The sequence below is a fragment of the Chelon labrosus genome, assembly GCF_963514085.1.
Source record: "Chelon labrosus genome assembly, chromosome: 20".
Lineage (NCBI taxonomy): Eukaryota > Metazoa > Chordata > Actinopteri > Mugiliformes > Mugilidae > Chelon > Chelon labrosus.
This window is the reverse complement of record NC_140353.1, coordinates 22367527-22387346: the sequence shown is the minus strand read 5'-3', so window position 1 is coordinate 22387346 and position 19820 is coordinate 22367527. Positions and strand designations below refer to the sequence as shown.

The window sequence follows — 19820 nt, the reverse complement described above, 5'->3', positions numbered from 1 at the left end:
CCCTCTATAGTCTGGTGTAGTGGATGAGTCCATGATGGAGAGCAGTTCGTCCAGTGTCCTCCTGTCCCTCAGTGAGACAAACGTCTCCAACTCACAGCCAATAATGTGACTAGCCTTTCGGATCAATTTGTCGATCCTACTTATGTCCTTTTTGCTGTTTGCTGGTGTTGCTCTCCCAACAAACCACAGCTAAGTACAAAGCACTTACAACAACAGTCTGGTAGAAAATCTCCAGCAACTTGCTGCATACATTGAAAGACCTAAGCTTCCTCAGGAAGTAAAGTCTACTCAGTCCCTTCTTGTACACAGCATCACTGTTGTCCCTCCAGTCCAGTCTGCTGTTCATGTGGACTCCCAGCTACTTGTAGCTCTGTCAGAAAGAAATAATTCTATCATGACTTCTGTTCTTTAGACATAAACATATACATTATATTATGCCTGAAATGAAAATGTTATACTTGTAAAGAACATTTAGATTATGGACATTTAATTCTATTCATATTGCAATTATCTATATCCTTGCCTGGATTCACCAAAGAAAAGGTGTCAGATTATTACTAAATGATGTGTTAATTAGGAATAGAAGTTTCCTCTTTCTCCCTCTCTCTCACCAGAGAAATATTATTTTATTTTAACTTTTTTCTACAGGAGTCCATCTCTACGTGCCGCTTCGCTCAACGTGTGGCTCTCATTAAGAATGAGGCAATACTGAATGAAGAACTGGATCCTACCCTGGTGAGACAACCCAGTCACTACAAATATCATGGCTTAGCCACACAATCACACCACAGAAGCATGTGGTTGTAATGTGGTGTTTAATTATAGCTAGACCCTCCTCAAAGCTTCCAAACCTTAAATTGATCACCAAATGAACTGCACTGAGGATACCAGCCTCTAAATCTGAGTGCAACCCACCGTGTGCTTAAATATCCTCTTTAAGTTTCCAATAAGAAATTACTTTTTCCAGTGTGACACATTCATTCTAAAAGAAGCAGTATTCAATGTTAAACACATGGATACTTGACTATCTTGTGATATTTAGTCTAGCCGCAGGTCCTGTTTGCATTCTCTCTGTCTTGTTTACTCGATTCCAATTCTGTTATGGCATATTTGATCCCAATACCTCTTATGCTTGCATCAGCTGGAGGCTAGTTTCTGTATTTGTCTTTACACACATTCATACAAGGAAGCACAAATTGCTACATGTGGCCACATAGAACAGTTCCTGCCCAGATATAGATCTAAGGACAGAGTGCAATAATTTTAAAACAAGAGGGCAGTCCGTTTGCTTTCAGTAATGTTATTTGGTATCTTTATAGTATGGTTATATTTTTGTCTTATGGAGTTTGAGCAGATGACGAGGATGAATCCTTCAATCCTTCAATTTTTTAAGTTAGTAGACCATACACATAAATATGTTTTATTGCATATTGTAAAACAAGTGCTATCAGTAATTGCCGGAGCAGTTTGTCCATGTCGACAAAAGATGTTCCTCCTTCTCTCTCTTTATAATACTTCACACCTTCCCCTGTGGTGGTGTGCCAGGAAGCAGACCTGGTAATTGTTGAAGGCCTGACGGTTTAGATATTGTCATCACAGCTACATTCACTTCCTCTGCTCCCAACCTGATCTGCCTCGGGATAAGCTGCTACTGTATTACGGCTACTTAGACTTGGCTGGCCATTTGCAAACCCTACAGAGGTATTTTTAAGAGAGTCTGCGGCCGGCCCAGTAATTGTGACAGTGTCTGGCTGCTCCTAACTGGGTCCAGCACAGTTTCAGCTCCAGGCAAACCCAAACTCCATGGGTAAACTCCTTGTCTCTGTTTATGGATTTTTAGTATGTTTCTCATTTTGTCCATTGCTCCTGTCTCTGTTTCTCCTTCTGTCCCTGGTTTAGTGAAGGAAGCAAAGCCATTAGTACAGTTTGAAAATAAATTATGTCATTAATTGTGGTTTGGGGTAACACTCCGTCTCCCATTCTTGACTTGTGAGGGCACATTATCTATTGAAGTTGCTTGCTGTAGTTATTGATTTGAAATGTGGAGTTTGCTTTTCACAATCATATTCGGTTACTAGTTTATGCCACACACTGCCTCACTGGTCTTATACTGTAGCCTACTGGTTACACAGCAGGAAACCAGCCAGACCAGACAAAACATTTATCAATCTCATGCACAAGGAAAGAATGAGGTGTTGAAAGTGACCTGTGATCACAATGAAGTCAGCCACAGTGGCCACACCATATAAGTTTGCGTCCGTTAGTTTCACTAAGAACATTCTTAGAGGAACTTAAAGCATTAAGGTCACTCCTAATCCTTCATTTAGGCCATGCTGATCCCCACCTTCATTCATCATTGGAGATTGGCAACTGTTGTAGATTTTGTGTTATTGAATTGCTTTTGCTTTGAGTTGAGTGGCCATACAACTTCTTTCTAAAAAAGACAAACGGTGAATTTCGAAGTTATGTAGTTAAGCATAGATTTACTGTATGAAATAGTGACCCTTCCAAACATAAAGCCTCCATCCAAGGAGATACAAAACACGTCTTGCTTGAATTGGCGGCTCTGATTAGCGCATACCTGTAAATCAAACAGAAGTCCACTTTGCACCAGCCAGAGAGACACGTTTGGGAAGCTGATGTGAAAATACCTACATTGCTCTTCTGGGTCCCTCATCTGCCTCGTCATAGTGATTTGTTAGGACAGAGCTGAGTTTGTAAATGTAGTGGCGTGGTGCAGTGCATTACTCCTTGCCTGCAATATTCAAATAATGTCATGCCATTTCTGGAACACAACCCATATGTTATTATTTTGTTGTGGAGGATAAAAACCTAGCCCATGTTTAAGTGTAATGGGAAACTATGCCTCCTTTTCCTTCATAAAAAGAGGCCCCATAATAGCAGCATGTCTGTGAGTGGCACACTGCACAATGCTGTACATGTGCATTTAAAATGTGACCTGTGGTTATACTGCAGCGCTTACACTTAATTGTAGCTTTTTTTTTACAGGATGGATAGTATTTATTCAAGATGGAGAGGTATATTTAGGAAGTTATGATCGTTTGTGCAAGTCAGGTTAAGGTTTCAAAGTTAATCATGTAAGCCTGCTGACACTGACATACTGAATATACATGACATTATGACCACTGACAGGAGACGTAAATAACATTGACTATCTTGTGACAATACAATGTTCTGCTGGGAAACTTTTGGACCTGGCATTCATGTGGATGTTACTTGTACACATGTGACATGTACCACCCACCTAGACCAGACTAGACACCCGGCTGTGGCTCAGCAGGTAGAGCGGGTTGTCCACGAACCAGAGTTCGGTTAGTGGTTCGATCCCTGGAATGTGCCACATGCCGAAGTGTCCTTGAGCAAGACACTGAACCCCCAGTTGCTCCCAGTGCGTGGCACTGGTGTGTGAATGTGTGTGTGTGCTTGTGTGAGCGAATGGGTAGATGTGTCTGTGACTGTAAAGCGCTTTGAGTACCAATAGGTAGAAAAGAGCTATATAAAAGCAAGGCCATTTACCATTTACCCTCACCCTATAGCAATGACACTCCTTGATGGCAGCAGCCATCCCCAACAGGATGCAGCCTGACACAGATAGACACACAAAAACAGTTTAGGGACAACTCAAAAAACATGAAGACCAGCACAAGGTGTTGACCTGGCCTCCAAATTCACTTGATCCCAAACTGATCAAGTATCTGTGGGATGATCCACAGAGACCCCTCCCCTTAACCCATAGGACCCAAATGGAGAGAACCTTTAGATCTCAGAATTATATCATTACCACAGCCAACAGCATACTGATATTGGGTTCCATAGAGTTTTCCATCATCAATCACGTGGTCTGAGATAGTTTTTAGCCTTCTGTGGTACTGTGGTGCCAGTGTGGGCATGGTGATCTGAAATAGACTGCATGATTCTGCTGACCAACAAGTGTTGGTCAGCTTTTGAGGATGCAGCTGGGTGAATTACACTGGGTCATGACTTCCAAAAAAAGAGATACAGGGAGCGGCTCTGGTGAGGATTGGTCAACTATGATATTCACTGTTACATTCAATGTTAAAACATGATATGGGGTGGATTAGGGGTGAAATTTTCATTTTGCTAAATGGTATGCTCCCTAAACCACACAATAGGTCTGTTTCTCCTCAGGAGCATCTTGAGTTGACAGTGTCTGACAGTATGACTGGTTTTGGCTTCCCAAATAGAAGATGTTTCTAGAAGAACTGGCAGTTCTTTGCTACAGTTAGATCACTCAGTCTGACCTTTGACCCTGATTTAGTTCTCTCTAACTTTTGTCTCCCTGGCAGCTTTGTGTCAAGAGTGTTGCTCTGACTATAGCCCACAGTGTCTTTTTTTGCATTGTATTTGCTCTTTTCTGAAAGACAGTTCCAATCTGCTCTTTTCTTTCTTTTTTTCAGTGGGTCTGATCTATTGCTGATATTTAAATGATGTTTATACTAAAGAAAAAGACGGTCATGCGGGAAAAAGAACAATTGCCATTCGTCTTTTTTAGGGTATTTAGAGTTCTTTCAGTAAATACGCCATCCACTGATTTTGGTGTTGGCCAGTTATTCCTGCCATTAACATGAAATTATATTTCCTGTTTAGTTGTAATATACAGAATAAAGGGTTATTCTCTTACTGGACTGGTCCTTCTTTTTCAAGGTATTTGGCAAATGCTTAAATACCAATGACATTTTGAAAAACTAGCTTTTTGTTTTATTTGGCCTGTCGAATAAAATGTTTGTGGCTGCATTCACATTTAATCATTGCTCCTCAGGTTTAGAGTGCGGTGCACTGATAGTAAATGCTAAGTATCATTATATGCTGTCTGTTGTAGTGGGTTATCTTCTAACCTCTTGTTCCCAGTGTGTAGTATTTTGAATTTAATCCCGTTGAACAAGTCCGTTGTATGAGAAGCTCTGGTAATGATATGAACTGTGATGAGAACTTTCAAAGGTATTAAACATACTTTTATTCTGGCTACCCAGGTCTTATAAGCAGTTGTGTCTGGGCTTGGAGAGATAGTTTACTACATGTATATATATATATATATATATATATATATATATATATATACACACACACACACACACACATAGAGAGAGAGAGAGAGAGAGAGAGAGAGAGAGAGAGAGATGGACAGCGGTTACTAACAGCTACCAGTCTTGGCTCAGTGTGCAAGGCCTTTATCTGTATGTGCAGACAGACAGCAGCAGAAGTTTTTATGTGTCTTGAGTTTTATTTAATGTTATTTTATGTTTTGCTGGCTGCATTTTATAGAGATATTGCATCAGTTCTCTGGAATAATTTAAGTTTGTCCCCAACAAGTATAAACACAATAAGGCGCAAAATCATTTTCAGCAGGATTGTCTCATCACTTGGCAGCAGCGAAATAGCCTATTTCAGTGTGTACTTGTGTGTCAGTGTCTGTCCTTTTTTTCTTTTTTAGTAGTGTGCTTTTACATATGTTTACATTTTTATATTGTGCGTGCATGTGCACACACAGTAGACATCTGACCCTGTTTTTGTGTGCATTCCAGCTGATTGCACGTTTGAAAAGGGAGATCCTGTCACTAAAGGAAGAGCTGGCCATGGTGACAGGACAGCAGAGAGGTGACCAGCTAACTGTGGAGGAGATCGAGAAGTATGTCACCTCTGTTTCCTTAATTATTTTCCATGACTATTTGTCCTTTCAGTCCAGTCAGCCTTTAAATATAACTAAGATATAATGGCTTGTGATACTATGTCCTGGGGCTCAGTTAAATAAGAGTGTTGTGGAGGAAATCTCAGCTGGACTTTTGACTCAGAATCACAGGATGTACAATACATGTAATGTGTGTATCGGTTGTATTCATCTAGGGGTCTTCAGCTGTTTATAGTGCACCTTGGACCTTTTTGGACTCCCATTTGTATTTGTAATACTTAAACCCACAGATTTTTGTGAAAATCTGTCTCATGATTCATAAATGATTGTGGTTTGCCAACCTATGATGCTGAACTGAAACCTCATTCATTGAGGCTCAGCCAGATCTAATGGAGTTTCCCAGGACTGTCATATCCAGGACTGCTTTATTTCTGCTATTATTCTCAAGAGGCAGAGGGACCCAGTCAGTCATGGCCAGAGTTCAGGCCATAGGTTTCATCGAGGACTTGGCAGGCCACCTCTCCAGGGCTGATGTATTTCCCGTGCCTTGGCCCCCTCAGTTCGCCTTTTTATTATTTCCTCTCTGCCCGGGTGATTATCCTCGATTTCCCCCTGTTTGTGGTCAGACTCACACTGGGAACCTTTAATGATGTCTGTTGTGACCACATTCATTGGATATGCTAACTTTTTTGTTGCTGTTTTTTCTCCAGTCTGCATTGACTCATCCTCTGTGCTGATTGATTGCACATATCGTGGTTTATTTGTTTGCCACAATTCCAAACGCTCATACATCCTCAAGCATGCTGTTTTTATACTTTCAAAAGACTGTTCTGCTGTCTTTAGTATCAGTCTACTTCCATACAGTCAAATACAGCCCACAAGTCAAATACATTTTTCTCTAAATGTAATGATACATTTGCTACATTTGTTCAATAACAGATCACCTAACAGCTTGGAACAACTTTTTGGTTTCATATTTTGCTGTTTGAAAGATTATGTGTTTTTTTGCTCCTCTTAATCAAACTTTGTATCACAAAACCACTGATGTCTCACAGGTCCCTGAAACAAGACCACTACGTTTGTTTTAAGTCCTTCATCTTGTAAACCTAGCGTGTTTCTATGTTGAACACGTAACGCAAAATGAAAACCGCACATTGTCGTGCCTACACTGGATCTGTCTGGACGACTGCCTCCTGGTCTTTTCCAGTGGCCGCTTCCAGATCTCGAAGAACCACTGTTTGGACTATCCTTTAGTGATATTTATCAACAGGTTGGCCCAGTGGAACTGGAACACATGCTTAAGTAAATAGTTTTCTTAGATCAGAATCACATTTTAAACTGCTCAAATATTGATCTAAACTGTTTTAGTGCCTGTTGAGTGGTATAATGGAGACAGATTATAACATGGGATGTGACACAGGTTTAAGGGTTAATAGGTTATTAGAGAGTCTACATGTGTGTTTATGTCTGTGTTTTAGGTTGGAAGAGCTACTCAAGGCTTTTCTAGATGACCCAGATCCAGATGTCACTCTGTCATTGGGACCAGACATGAGAAAAATCCAGCACTGCTTCTCCTTACTGAAGGTACTCACAGAATCCCCCATGCACAGAATCTGCATTTGTGTCTTTCTATGTAACAGTTTGTGTCTATTTTCTCTAGCCATCCGTCATTTCCTGCTGCTTTTTTTTTTCTGTCCTTCCCATAATAAGATTCAAATGCCAAGCTAGGGTGAGTTTTAATTCTTTAGTACCTTGGATTCAGAAACAATATCAGTTCAATTAATGAGGTGCCAGAATGGATCTCATTAACCTTTATTCTTCTGCTCAGCAGTGACCAGCTGACCAATCATTTCTTCTAAATAGCTCCCCCTACTGTCTTCTCGTGAGATGTGTTTTTTTTCCCCTATGTGATTAATATTTTCTCCAGAAGGTTACTGTCTTATTTTCATAGAAATAATATTAGGATGATTAATATGATCTTATCCTCAGACTTAACCATAACCTAACTGGAAATTTAATGCATGGAAATGCAGACTGCAATGTATGTGTAGAAACTGAAGATATTTTAAGAACCAACAATGGATGGTCTCACTCTGAGTTGCTGATTTTCCCACAGCCTGACTGCAGGCTAGACTCTTAGTTTTTTGCAGTTATGTGCCATCTAATTAGATGCAAGGTGTAATGTTGACAGGACTTAAAGTATATGTTTGAACCAGATCTTCTGAAGAATTTGCATCACGGGTAAAAAGTCTCTCTCTTAGCATAGAATCCAAGCCCTTCAAAGATGTGTATTTTTCACTGACATTTATAAACTAAATGACAGATGAATGGATATTTAAAATGATAAACAGACTAATCAATACTAGAGAAAATACATTTTAATTGCAACCTAGTGCAGTGCTCAGATCAAGCTTGATCTACTCATCTATTATGAATTGTTAGTAAATCTAATGTTCGTACGTGTATTTTCATGTGTTCTTCTTGGCTAAACACAAAGTGTTGAGACAAAATATTAAACACTGTGTGTTATGGCTATTTCTTAAATTCTGGGCTAGCAAAGAATTTCTTTGTATAGAATAAATGGCAATTGATGTGCAGCCTGGGTTTGTACAATTAAGGTCACGTTTCTGTTTCCAGTTTATGTTATAGCAGTGGGGCCTGGACATAATTTTGGTTTGGCACTCTACCCAATTTAGCATGGCGAATACCATGGAAAAAGTTTTCATTTGCATTTTGTGTGTAGAATGTTGATAGAAAACATAAAGTCAGATTAATTATAGATTTAATTCATCATTTCTCAAACACCAGGCGATGGCACACTGCCGCTAATAAGCAGAAGGAAAAACACTGCAATTCACATACTGGTTCCTGGGCTCTGGTTTGGTTGGACTTGGAACAGCTAACAGAAGCAGTTCCAGATCCCACTTGAATGTCTGTTTATCTCTCCTTCAGTTTGTTATGATCCACAAACTCTATCTCCTGTTCAGTTTACATTCCTTTGAGCATCACCCCAGTCACACTCCAATTATCCTGTAGGAATTTGTCTGCTTTCAATTTGATTTACATCTTCTTTCTTCTCAGCACTGGCTATTTTTTCCATGCTCAACTCTCTGCTTGTCCTTGTTTCAGGGTGAGCTCAATGACGTGATATTAAACTGAAGTAATTACATGAAATCGAAAAGTTATTTGCAAACCTTTGGAATCTCAGCCCAACTCCAGCGTCTTCTTACATGTGCTTCCATACAGTAAAAAAAAATTCAGTGACAAGCGTCTACTCTTCTCTGTACCCTTCTCTTCTAGTGTACTGAAAAAATCCAAACCTTTAACACGTTTCCCACCTGGATTGCCATTAAAATTATAGTTAGAGTTACATTGCAGGCAGGGAAAGAGGGGACTTTAATTTATGCTGAGGGACTATCATGGACTTTAGAAGTGCATTACTTTCCATGCATGATACCACAATGTATTTACCAGTTTATTTGTGTTCATGCCATTAAAATTGCCATTTAGTTTATGTATACTGGGATGATTTTCTTTAAAGCACACCCAAAGGTAGTACCTGTAGTCATGGAAAGTCATGAATATGGCACTGCATTTGTACATCTGTCTGCTTACATTTCCTTTTTCAATCAATGACATGACTGTAGTTTTGGTTCGTACAAACATTCTGAAGGAAGTGCAGAAACTATTCTCAATACACAATCTTTTGAATTTTTTTTGTTCAGATGTTGATTCTGGACAAACAAGGTGGAAAACATGGACGCGGTGATGGGCAAGAGTCACCAGCAGCAACAGTGAGGAAAGAAGAAATTCAAGACAGCCACCACAGTTCAGCAGAAGTGACCAAATTAAAGGAGATGCTTAGGCAGCGTGATAACGAGATCAGTATCCTTTGACATGGTGCAGCGAGCTTAGCTTAGCTCTACTTAAATGAAAATACTACACAAAGATAGGCAGTTTGTGTGATTGTGTTTTTGTTTTTTTTGGATTGTGTAGGTAATTATAGAAGTCAAAATACCAGTACCTTCTTTAGACACATGGTATTTGTAGACTTGTCACAAAGTGCTCCAGTGTTTTTTCAGTACTGTAACTGTTCCATTTGAAGCACTGATTTTCTATACCTCTTCTGGGCTAGGTCAGACCTCCTGTATTATCTTCTAGTGTATCATGCACATTACAGGTTACAGGTATACTTGTGATAAAGCTGTGAAGTTCCTCTCAACCACAACAGTAATCCATACTGTGCCTGCACAGCATTGGGTGGAACAGACACTACACTATAGCATGAACATTATAGGGGTAGCATGACCAATGCATAAAGTAAAAAAAATAAATAAATGGCTAATTCTAAGATAATGTTGGAAATTGTTGCCAATCCAAACTGAATATCCCACCTCAGCATCCCAGCATAATTTAATTACACTTACTGTTCATAGGATAATCTTCATTAGCAGGAAAGCCTTTCAAAGAAATGTGCCTGTTATTAATGGCTGGGATCACAGCACTTCCATATACACATAAATAATGAAATATAAGGAGGCTTACATTCATCACCAGCACCGCAAAAACACATGGAATCTTGTTTTATTGTGTATGCGCAGATAGATCTTCAACTGATGACTGCAGTTAATCATAATTATTATTAATCATAATTATGGTATTTGTGTTTGAATATGATATTTGTAATGGGCTTTATGGGATTACTCTTCCCTCAGCCCCGTTTACTGTGGCTTGTCATTAGATCACTGCACATTAGGTGGAAAATTGAGATTTCTGCTTGATTATTTAACCAGAAAAACCTCAGCTCTCCAAAATAAATAGAATATTATCTTGGAGATATTTCACCATAGTATTTCTTGGACCAGGGATATGTAATGTGAATTCCTCTCTTTTTAGATTTTCCCTTTCAAAATGTCATACACTGGTTTTCACATGATTCAAATGTAATTGGTAAAATTACTATTGTGCGTGTTTAAAAGCATTTATTTCATTGAGTGCTGCACACGCTCTGCTGACCATGTTGCCTTTATGTTCTTTCATTGTGACATTTGTATATGGAGTAGCCTAAACTGCCAGTCCTTCAGTCAGGGTGGTCTGTCTGCTGTATGTAAGACTATAGTCTGGGTTGATCAAGCCTGTAAGGGTGACATCATTTCCAGACAGATCCCTAATAACTATCTAGATTCAAACTTGTATCCGCTAGCTAATCACCAGGCTAAGTGCTGAACAGTCCCACCCCCTCAACTCAACTGTACTAAAGATGTATCTGGGAGCTTATGGTTCCTGTGCTACAAGCTTACTGTTCCCACACTGACACAGAGTTCTCGCTGGGTTAATTATGGTAGAGTTCCCTGTAAAACAAAAGGGTGTATCTCTACCCTCTACCCCTGTGTGTTTCTATGCATGGTTGGCTCTGTATGGGAGATAGAGCACCTGGAAACACTTAGCTGGCTTTGCGAGAATGATGACACATCCACCACTGCCATGATGATAGAGCAACAAGGAGAACCAACAAACACTGCAATCTTAAAAACTAACTCAGCAAACACATTTTAATATCATGTAAAAATGTCAGGTAGCATTTAGAATTGCCCACATTTCGTCACCGTTGTAAAATGTAGTGCTGTTAGTGCTGCCTATGACATCAGTCTGTAGTAAATTACAAACTGGAGCTGCAAAGGAGAGATTCATCTTATACCCCCAAATGAACCCCAGACGTTCAACTATGTTTGCTCCCATAAAATGTTTGTGACCATTTCTTCACCCATGAATCACTGAAACTACAGCACAATCAAATCCATGGGCCGACTGGGCCTTTCTGTGTGGAGTTTGCATGTTCTCCCTGTGTCTGTGTGGGTTTTCTCCAGGTACTCCTCCCACTGTCCAAAGACATGCTAGTTAGGTTAATTGGTGATTCTAAATTGGCCGGGAGTGTGAGTGTGAATGGTTGTCTGTCTCTCTCTCTGTGTTAGCCCGGTAATAGACTGGAGACCTGTCTAGGGTGTACCCCGCCTCATGCCGATGACAGCTGGGGTAGGATAGATAAAATAACACTTAATCAGTAAAAAAAATGCCATAATATGTACCACTCGAAAATATCTCCTCTAGTGAAAAACATCTCTGAAACTCATAATTGTAATTTCAGGGATGCCAATTTTGGTTAGATAATGAAATGTGTGGACATCTAGCAGATCTCATAGCGTTTCACACAGTACCACCAACAGGGTACCATTTCCTGATTTACTTCTCAGAAAAGGCTGTGCAGAAAATAACGATAAAAAAGAAGACAGTCTTTCTTTCGGTTGCAGTTTAGTGAAAAAGCATAAAGTCTATTTAATAACGTGTGAAAAGGGACTTCAATCCTGACTTTTTGTTTGAAAGCTGTGTCTGTATAACTATTGGTCGGATGAAAGAAGAAATCACCAAGCTTGAAATGTAACTATGATTATGGGGCCTATTATAGTGTTCTTGAATATGGAAATATGTAAGGCAGTGTGACACTCAAATCAGAGTTGGGAGGGTGTCACTGTGTGCTGATTTGGAACATTTGATTATTGCTTGTGATTGAGCTGTGCTACTCATCCAGAATGGGTATTGTGAGACCCTGTAAAGCAATACAGAGAATTTCAAATATGCAACCATAGCTGCAGAGAAGGGTTTAGCTACTGCCAGCTGTAAACTGCTTTTGGATATATGCAAATGAGCACTGATTGGATGAAATTGCCTAAATTGGTCCCTTTGCAGATTGGAAATGTTGGATTATACTTATAATAAGTATCTATTTAAACAGTTTTAGTGATTCTCATCCCTCACTTATCATGTGGTCCTTGTACTGGGACCAAGCTATATTTGCAACACACTGCCATTTTTTGAAGGTAGAGAATTGCGCATGGTACTTCTACGAATAAAATGGGTGTAGTATTAAGATTGTTTCAGTTGCCATTGGGAATGTTTAGAGCAGATTCAGTACCATCAGCCATGGACTCATAATTTTTACTGCCTATTAAGCCCAACTGTGTTTATTTTAGTCTTAGGGTGGTAAAGCTGTTTCTGAATTTGAGTTTGTTTATTCAGGTGAAAATAGACAAGAGTTTATAGATACAGTGTGTAGGATTTAGGGTCAACTGGGTTCCTCTCTACAGCCAGTGTGTCCAGGGCTACTGTAGATATATGGCGGTGTGGGTTTGTTTGATGGTAATAAAAACCATATATTTTCAAGTGATTACAAATGATTAAAAACATAATTATGAATACTGTATTTCATGTCTGCCAATAAAGCCCCCTAAATGTTAGACAGTATTCTACCAAGCTGTCTCTTGGTAGAATACAGAAATTGGTCAGGAAGACTTTTTGCTTTGAGCCAAAGATTTGCATTGAATGATTGGTCAACTTGGCTGGGGGCAAAGCTGAGCTAAAGGTGCGGTTCTAATAGTTTTTATCGAACCTTTTTCTAATTCTGTAATTGTAATCTTGCATCTCAAGTGCAAGACCAGAAATCTACTTATCTTATATGTTTACAAGTTTAGAGCAGTGTGCATTTGCCAGCTTTGATCATTTTAAAGGCATTTTATTTATTCCCTGTGATGTACACAAGTATAACAGAGAGAATGACAAGAAAGATGAGAAGGAGAGCACACCATGAGTTGAGTTTAACCTCCACATTTACAGTGCATGGCATGTGAAGCAGCACACAGACCTTACGTAAAACCCCCTATAGAATTTTTTAGTCATATGCTTGAGGTCTGTGGTATTGTTTAGCATTAATGAAGATATTACATGCCAGAGATTTGATGAAAAAAAAAAACGATGAACAGTAGAAACAATATAACATGGAACCCGCAGAAAGTATTTTTTTCTGTAAAACTTGGCTTCAGTACGTCATTTGGAATTGTGTTGGGTTTAGCTTTTGGCAGTTTTGAGAAGACTGCATGGTTGGTTTCACTCGAGACTGTAATTGGAGACTTGGTTCCTTCATGTTATTGTTCCCGCTGACATCCCCTTTGTATTGGCTGACAGGAATAAAAATTAATGTCTCCATCTCCTTCAGAAATATGTCCATTCATCTTCCAAACTATCTTCTTTTTTTCTCTGAATATCCCAAATTATCTGTTGACCGCCACAGTTTCTGTCTGGCCACAACTAGATGTCTGCTAATCTCATATTAGGAAAGTGCTTGAAGGGCCGTCTAATGTGTTGAATGACTCTAAATTATGGGTTGTGATTAGGCCATCACAAACACTTCCATTGACAGTGTAGTGGAAAAACAGGCATATATGTCTTGACCTAAATGAGATTGTAATATTTGATTTATATATAGGTAACACATACATAGTTCAAAAGTGGGCTGGAAACAGATTATTACCAACCTCGCTTCTTATAGGAATTCCTAACTTTAGCTAAGCTTTGTCCTAATTTCCTGCTGAACCGTAACAAGCTTGTTTGCTTACTTTAACAACTCATAAGCAATCTTGGTGCCTTTCTATAAAACGTCTTCTTCATGAGCCTTTTTAAACAGTCTTTTTACACAGTTGGGAAGGAATGGTGTACTTTTTCATGCAGTTCTAGTTAATACAGTTTCCCTCTGCCAAACATTCTGATTGCCTCTGCTAGCACCATAGTTTCCTTTATCAGCGGTGGTGGAAGCAGTATTGTTTTTCCTGTTGTACAGAAAAAAAGCAGTCTACAGCTTTGTAAGTAGTGTTCAGAAGCATAGCAACCAGGTCTCTATTTGACAATCATATTTGAAAGAGCCCTGCTGCGGCATTACTGTTAAAAAATATATGTGAGGGCAGCTATACAGAATAACACTGTAGAGTTGGAAGCAGAGAATATAGGAAATTGTTAAATTAAACTGTCAAAATGCATGGAGACATTGCTTGTGGTAAAGTGAAATATGTGTTGTATTTCAGACTCCTCTTGTAGCCACTTAGTTACTCTCTGTCACACTTACTGACACACTTACTGACACATCTACTCTTGGGCTCAAGAAGACAAGCATATACATACAAACTCATCAGCGGGGGAAGAGTTTGTGAAATCTTGGCAGGGTCTCTGCATCCTCTCTGGCTCCCCTTCTCTTCACTGATTCATCCCAGACCATGAGACATACCCATGCCTCTAAGGTCAGATGCCGAGAACATGTCATCTCTTTTTAGGGTGCTATCTTTTACTTACTGAATGTTGTCTGTCTTGGCTTATTTTATTGACATCTGAGTCCAAAATGAACTGAAATAAGTTAATGAATGTGCACCTGCAATTCAGTGAACATTATGTTTTCCCTCCAGTGCTTTGTCTGAAGGAGAGTCTACTCCTTAACTCAGTCCTACAGGTATCCTAGTTAAAATGTTGAAGAAAGAGAAAAAAAGGGCCCAGGATGCTGCCGCTCAGCTTGCTAACATCACCGATCACCAGAGCCTGTCCTCCCAGAGTGCCTCGAGTATGTCCACAGTGCCACCGTTTAAAGAAGGACGCATGGATGCCATCTCAGCAGACCATGGAGGACGAGCTATACAACACATGAAAAGAGGTACCTGAGCAAGCTTTATTCTTTTGAACACTTTAACAGTTAAACATTTAAAATAATGTACTGTAAGATACTTCTGGTGTGCTGTGATTGTGATTGGGTCTTAAATGTGGTCCAGCTTGAACTGTTCTGAAATTTGCATGTTTGTGCATCTGTTACATGTCCACATAACATTTTTAGGTTAAACTAGCAAGTCATGGCCACATAATTGGGGGTCCAAATAAAGACACATTTCCTTCCCTGACACTCACAACTAGGTTTTCTGTCCCAGGTGTCTGATATCTCAAAACCAGCAAAACAAAACTTGGTTTTATAATGTCAGACATTGCCCCTAATCCAAACCAATAAGGACAATATTTTTAGTTTCTGTCCTGCTGCAAGCTCTACTGACAACGGTGGAACCACTGGTTTTGCATCAGGGCAGGGGCAGAATTCTTCAAAACCAATATTTCAGGAGATTGGCAAATAAAACCAAACCTGTCTGCATGGTTAGCTACTGTGTTTTATTTAATGTAGTAATTTGGGTTAACCACTCACGATGGCTAATTGGTTTCCATTGTCATTTCACAACATGAAGTGGTTTGAACCCTTTCAGAGCCAACTCTGGCTTTTCTGGGTGTAGTTAGCATGTGTTTCTTCTCACCCCAAAATACTTTTTTTTTTTTTCCCAAAACACATATTTTAGTTAAAACTCCTCACAAAAGGTGTTGCACAATGGCTGCACATTGCTAGTAAATAGTAAGAATAGGCCCCATTCCACACAGCCTAATAAAGTACTGTATAAATCAAATAAAATTTTAACAGATGTTGACTCCATTCGCTTCCTGAGCAATGATTTTATTATAAATTAGGTGCTAAGACTACAGACAGGTGATCTCTCTCAACTGGAATGTGGGCAGTTGTTTTGTGGTCGTGCGGATTTTCAGTGTGCCTGTTTTGGGTGCTTGTGGGCCATATCAAATTCTTCATTTCAGGATTTTACTGCATGGTGAAGAGTCTGGCATCCCAGAACTACTTACATTGCGATATTCCTACATTAGTGGGATTACATGTATTTAAGGGTTTCCTTTTGGAGGTCACTCAAGTGACCCAATCTAGTCATGTCAGCAAAGCAAAATTAGACAGTACATTAAACCTGTAATTTGTTGCTGATGAAAAACGGATGAGTTTAAAACCTGGAACATGAAGCACGGACCAAGAATGTTGTAATGTGTTGGGCCTGGTACTAAGGCACTCAGTATTGGGGTTTGGCTATCATGAATAATTAATAATTATCAAAAATAATTATTTATTATTAAATAATTGGATCTGAATTACTAGATCACCTCGGGGCACCACCCTTCTAGGAAGGGAAAAGATAGCCAATTAATCAAAACAGTCTCATAAATTATACTAAATTGTCAATTTGGAGTTCGGATTAATAATTAACTTAATAACTATAACCAAAATTACCATGTTAACAACTAGTTACAGTTGAAGGAATTTGGAGTTCTTGACAGTGTAGAGGTTGGCAACATTCACTCTTGTGCAATATTAAACAGACAGGTATGTTTAAAAGACATTTATTAACAAGAATAAAAGTAAACATACAAGCTAACTACAGTGTACTCAATACAGGTGTGTGTGTGTGTGTGTGTGTGTGTGTGTGTGTGTGTGTGTGTGTGAGCCAAAATGGCCGCTGGTTGTGTGTGAGCCAAAATGGCCGCCGGTTGTGGGCGTGTCAAGATGGCCGCCGGTTGTGGGCGTGCCAAGATGGCCGCTGGGGCCTTGAGGTCTTGAACACAAAGGAAACAATGGCTGCTGAGTGGGGGCACTCAGACCATGTGCTGGCCAGTAGATATGTGGAATGTGATAAGGGTTTTATGAGGTGCCAGGTTAGAGGAAGAGTGGTTAGTTAAGCATGCAAGACCCTGAGTCTATGTGTTGCATAATCTAAACTAACATCAAACCACTATACTATAAACAACTCAATAAACACAAATATCACATTCAATCAAAGTTTAAGTTCTATGCTTTGCTTAGCTTAACTATGCCCAGGTCATACTACCAGATTTGGTGGAAAGTCAATTTCTGGTGTGTTGCTCCTTTAGCTGGCAGTTCCTGATGGAAAGCCAAACCGGGAAAAGTTGAAGTCCTTGCTGTGTTTTCCTGATGGCAAACGGAGGGAAACCGGCCGCTCCTTGAAGTCCTTTGAAGTGGCTTGTTAGCAGCTCGGTGCTAACTAGCCATGTGGCTCCTGTTCTTTGAGAGTTTAGCCTGCAAAGCTTTTGTTTGTTGGCTAAAGAGCTGGTGTAGATTCCTCAGCAGGAACTCGCTTCGCTGCTGTATGGAGAACAGGCCTGCAAGTAGTTGCTCTTTGTTAGCAGACTACCTGGCACCCAGCTGCAGCTTAGCAGCTGGGGGTCTCCACCGGGGAGGTGTGGAGTGGAGGAGAAGAGGTAAGAGAATAAGAGAATAAGAACAAAGGCCAAACGGTGCATTTTATATGACCTGATGACCTCAGAGGTCACATGCCACTGTCAGCCAGTGAACTGCTGAGTCTGTTTTCACACCTAGAGGATTGTGGGATACTGGGGTTTTTCCAGGGCTCCTTTGTTCCCAAGACAAAAGCAGCCATGTGGTTACCTGATTATGCACCACCAGGTTCAGATCCCAACAAATGTAACACTATTCACACATGACTGGGACCTACAACATTTGGGAAAACATCATTTTCATTTAGACACAGCATCACAAAAAATACAATAAACTGCTGACTACCTAATTTGTTTATGCTCTTTAACCACAATTATATGTGAAATTCATTATATGATAGAATATGCGGAGAGATATTTGCTATGTTTCTTTTTTGCAAATATGTACAGACTCTTACATGTGGTTTTGTGTGCTGAGTGTAATCACAGTGTCTTGCAGTTTTGCAAAGTTTTCCCATCCAGGTAAATCATAGTAGATAATAATAGTAATGATAATAATACAGTGGTGATGCAACTGTTCCAGAGTGCGTTGTATAGACTTCAGACTCTTTATTCCCTTTTTTGATAGCCAGTTTTTTTTAGATATAAATTTAAATGTAACAGGAATGTCTAGCCAGTTGTGCTCTGTTGCCAGAGGCAGCATTTATTTGGCTTTTCCAGTCTTATGTATGATGATACACCTGAGCCATCTTGGTCATAGCCATCAAGCACAGGGACATGAGCCAGAAACTCATCAAACTGTGCTCCTGCCTGTCCTGACCACAGCTCCCTCATTCCCTTTGACAATTTTGTGTAATGGTGCCTAGTACAAAAATAAGGCCAGAAAAACTGGGTTCCTGAAAGAAGAGCCTGTTAAAAACAAACACATGTTTGAACTCTGCCCAGTCAGGATTAGTAGCCAAATCGCCCATCTATAGAAGGGACAAAGAGCAGCGTTGTGAAGGATGGTTATAAAACAGTGGTTTAAGAATCACCAATAAATTATGTGCCATATGTGATCTGATATGGAGCTAACATTTATCATCTGTGGCGTCCCATTACAAGGATTGTTTTCATCTAGTCCCACACGTCCTCTTTTGTCTTTCTTTGTCTGATTTTATGGGATGTCAATTCAGCTTCCACTTGGTTGACCCATGTGGCATCTGTTGCTTTACAACATCACACACTTAGTTATGTAACCTCCAGTGTTTTAGTTGGCCTGCTTTTGTGAAGGCCCTTAACACATTTTATGTAATCGTTCTAAGGCAAAACACTGACATGTTGGATGTTTCAGTAAAGAATAAGAGGACATGGGTCATTTCTCTTAGACTCACAAACGCAAGTGACTTAACTTCTGGCTATGACCATAATGCTTGAGTTACTGAATAGATGTTGCTTCAAGTTACTTTTGGCAAGAATCCCCAAAAAGTCATCAATACTGTCTTCAAATGACATTTTCATTGCTGCTCCCTGGAGTGATCCCACAAATACTAAAATAAATAAACTATGGTGGAAAATGGAAACAGGGACGATAACTACAGTTCATGTCATGCATAGATACACTAACCCTAAGATTTATGATCACCCACTTCATTCAGCTTCATTATTTTTTACATCGTATTCATTGTCACAGTTAGCAATCAAGGTGAAGATCTACTAGATCTATACATCTGTATATACAGATATATATATATATATATATATATATATATATATATATACTAGATCTGATCTAGTATATATGATTCTATATGATTCTAATAAGTGTCTTGTGGTTGTCATGTCAGTATCTTGACTTTAGGGAATTGTTTCAGTTTTACTGAGAGTCTGTGTTGCTAAAAACAAGACATAACTGTTTTCTAAGTACTACTCTTTATATTACTGCGTAAGCTACTTTTATATTCAGGGACAACAGAAACATCTAAGAGGTTGTGAGATGATTAATGGGAGAGAAAAGAACAAAAGAACAAAGTGTGGAAACACAAATGTTTTTCATTTTTGGACTTTTCCTCAATCTTTGATTTTCGGTGAGATACTGAATCATTTGACTGTTCACTGAAATGGATCCATGTGAGAATTTTAGAGGGAAGAATCACTATTTGTTATGAAATGTGACCCAGACGACAAAAAGACATCAGAAGCCAAAAGGTTTGGAATCAGCCGTTTCATTTTAAAC

General features: G+C 39.4%; 1 protein-coding gene across 2 annotated transcripts in view; it reads left to right on the top strand.

The window, feature by feature from the left end:
• kif6 (kinesin family member 6) overlaps positions 1–19820 on the top strand; it is a gene marked incomplete at its 5' end in the record, with an annotated part of 54571 nt that overhangs the window by 15777 nt on the left and 18974 nt on the right. For both annotated transcript variants that reach the window (XM_084569179.1, XM_084569178.1), the window contains 5 exons: positions 649–735; positions 5565–5668; positions 7147–7252; positions 9394–9553; positions 14997–15194. In XM_084569179.1, the coding sequence (XP_084425305.1) occupies positions 649–735; positions 5565–5668; positions 7147–7252; positions 9394–9553; positions 14997–15194 (655 nt within the window). The remainder of the gene's footprint in view (positions 1–648; positions 736–5564; positions 5669–7146; positions 7253–9393; positions 9554–14996; positions 15195–19820) is intronic.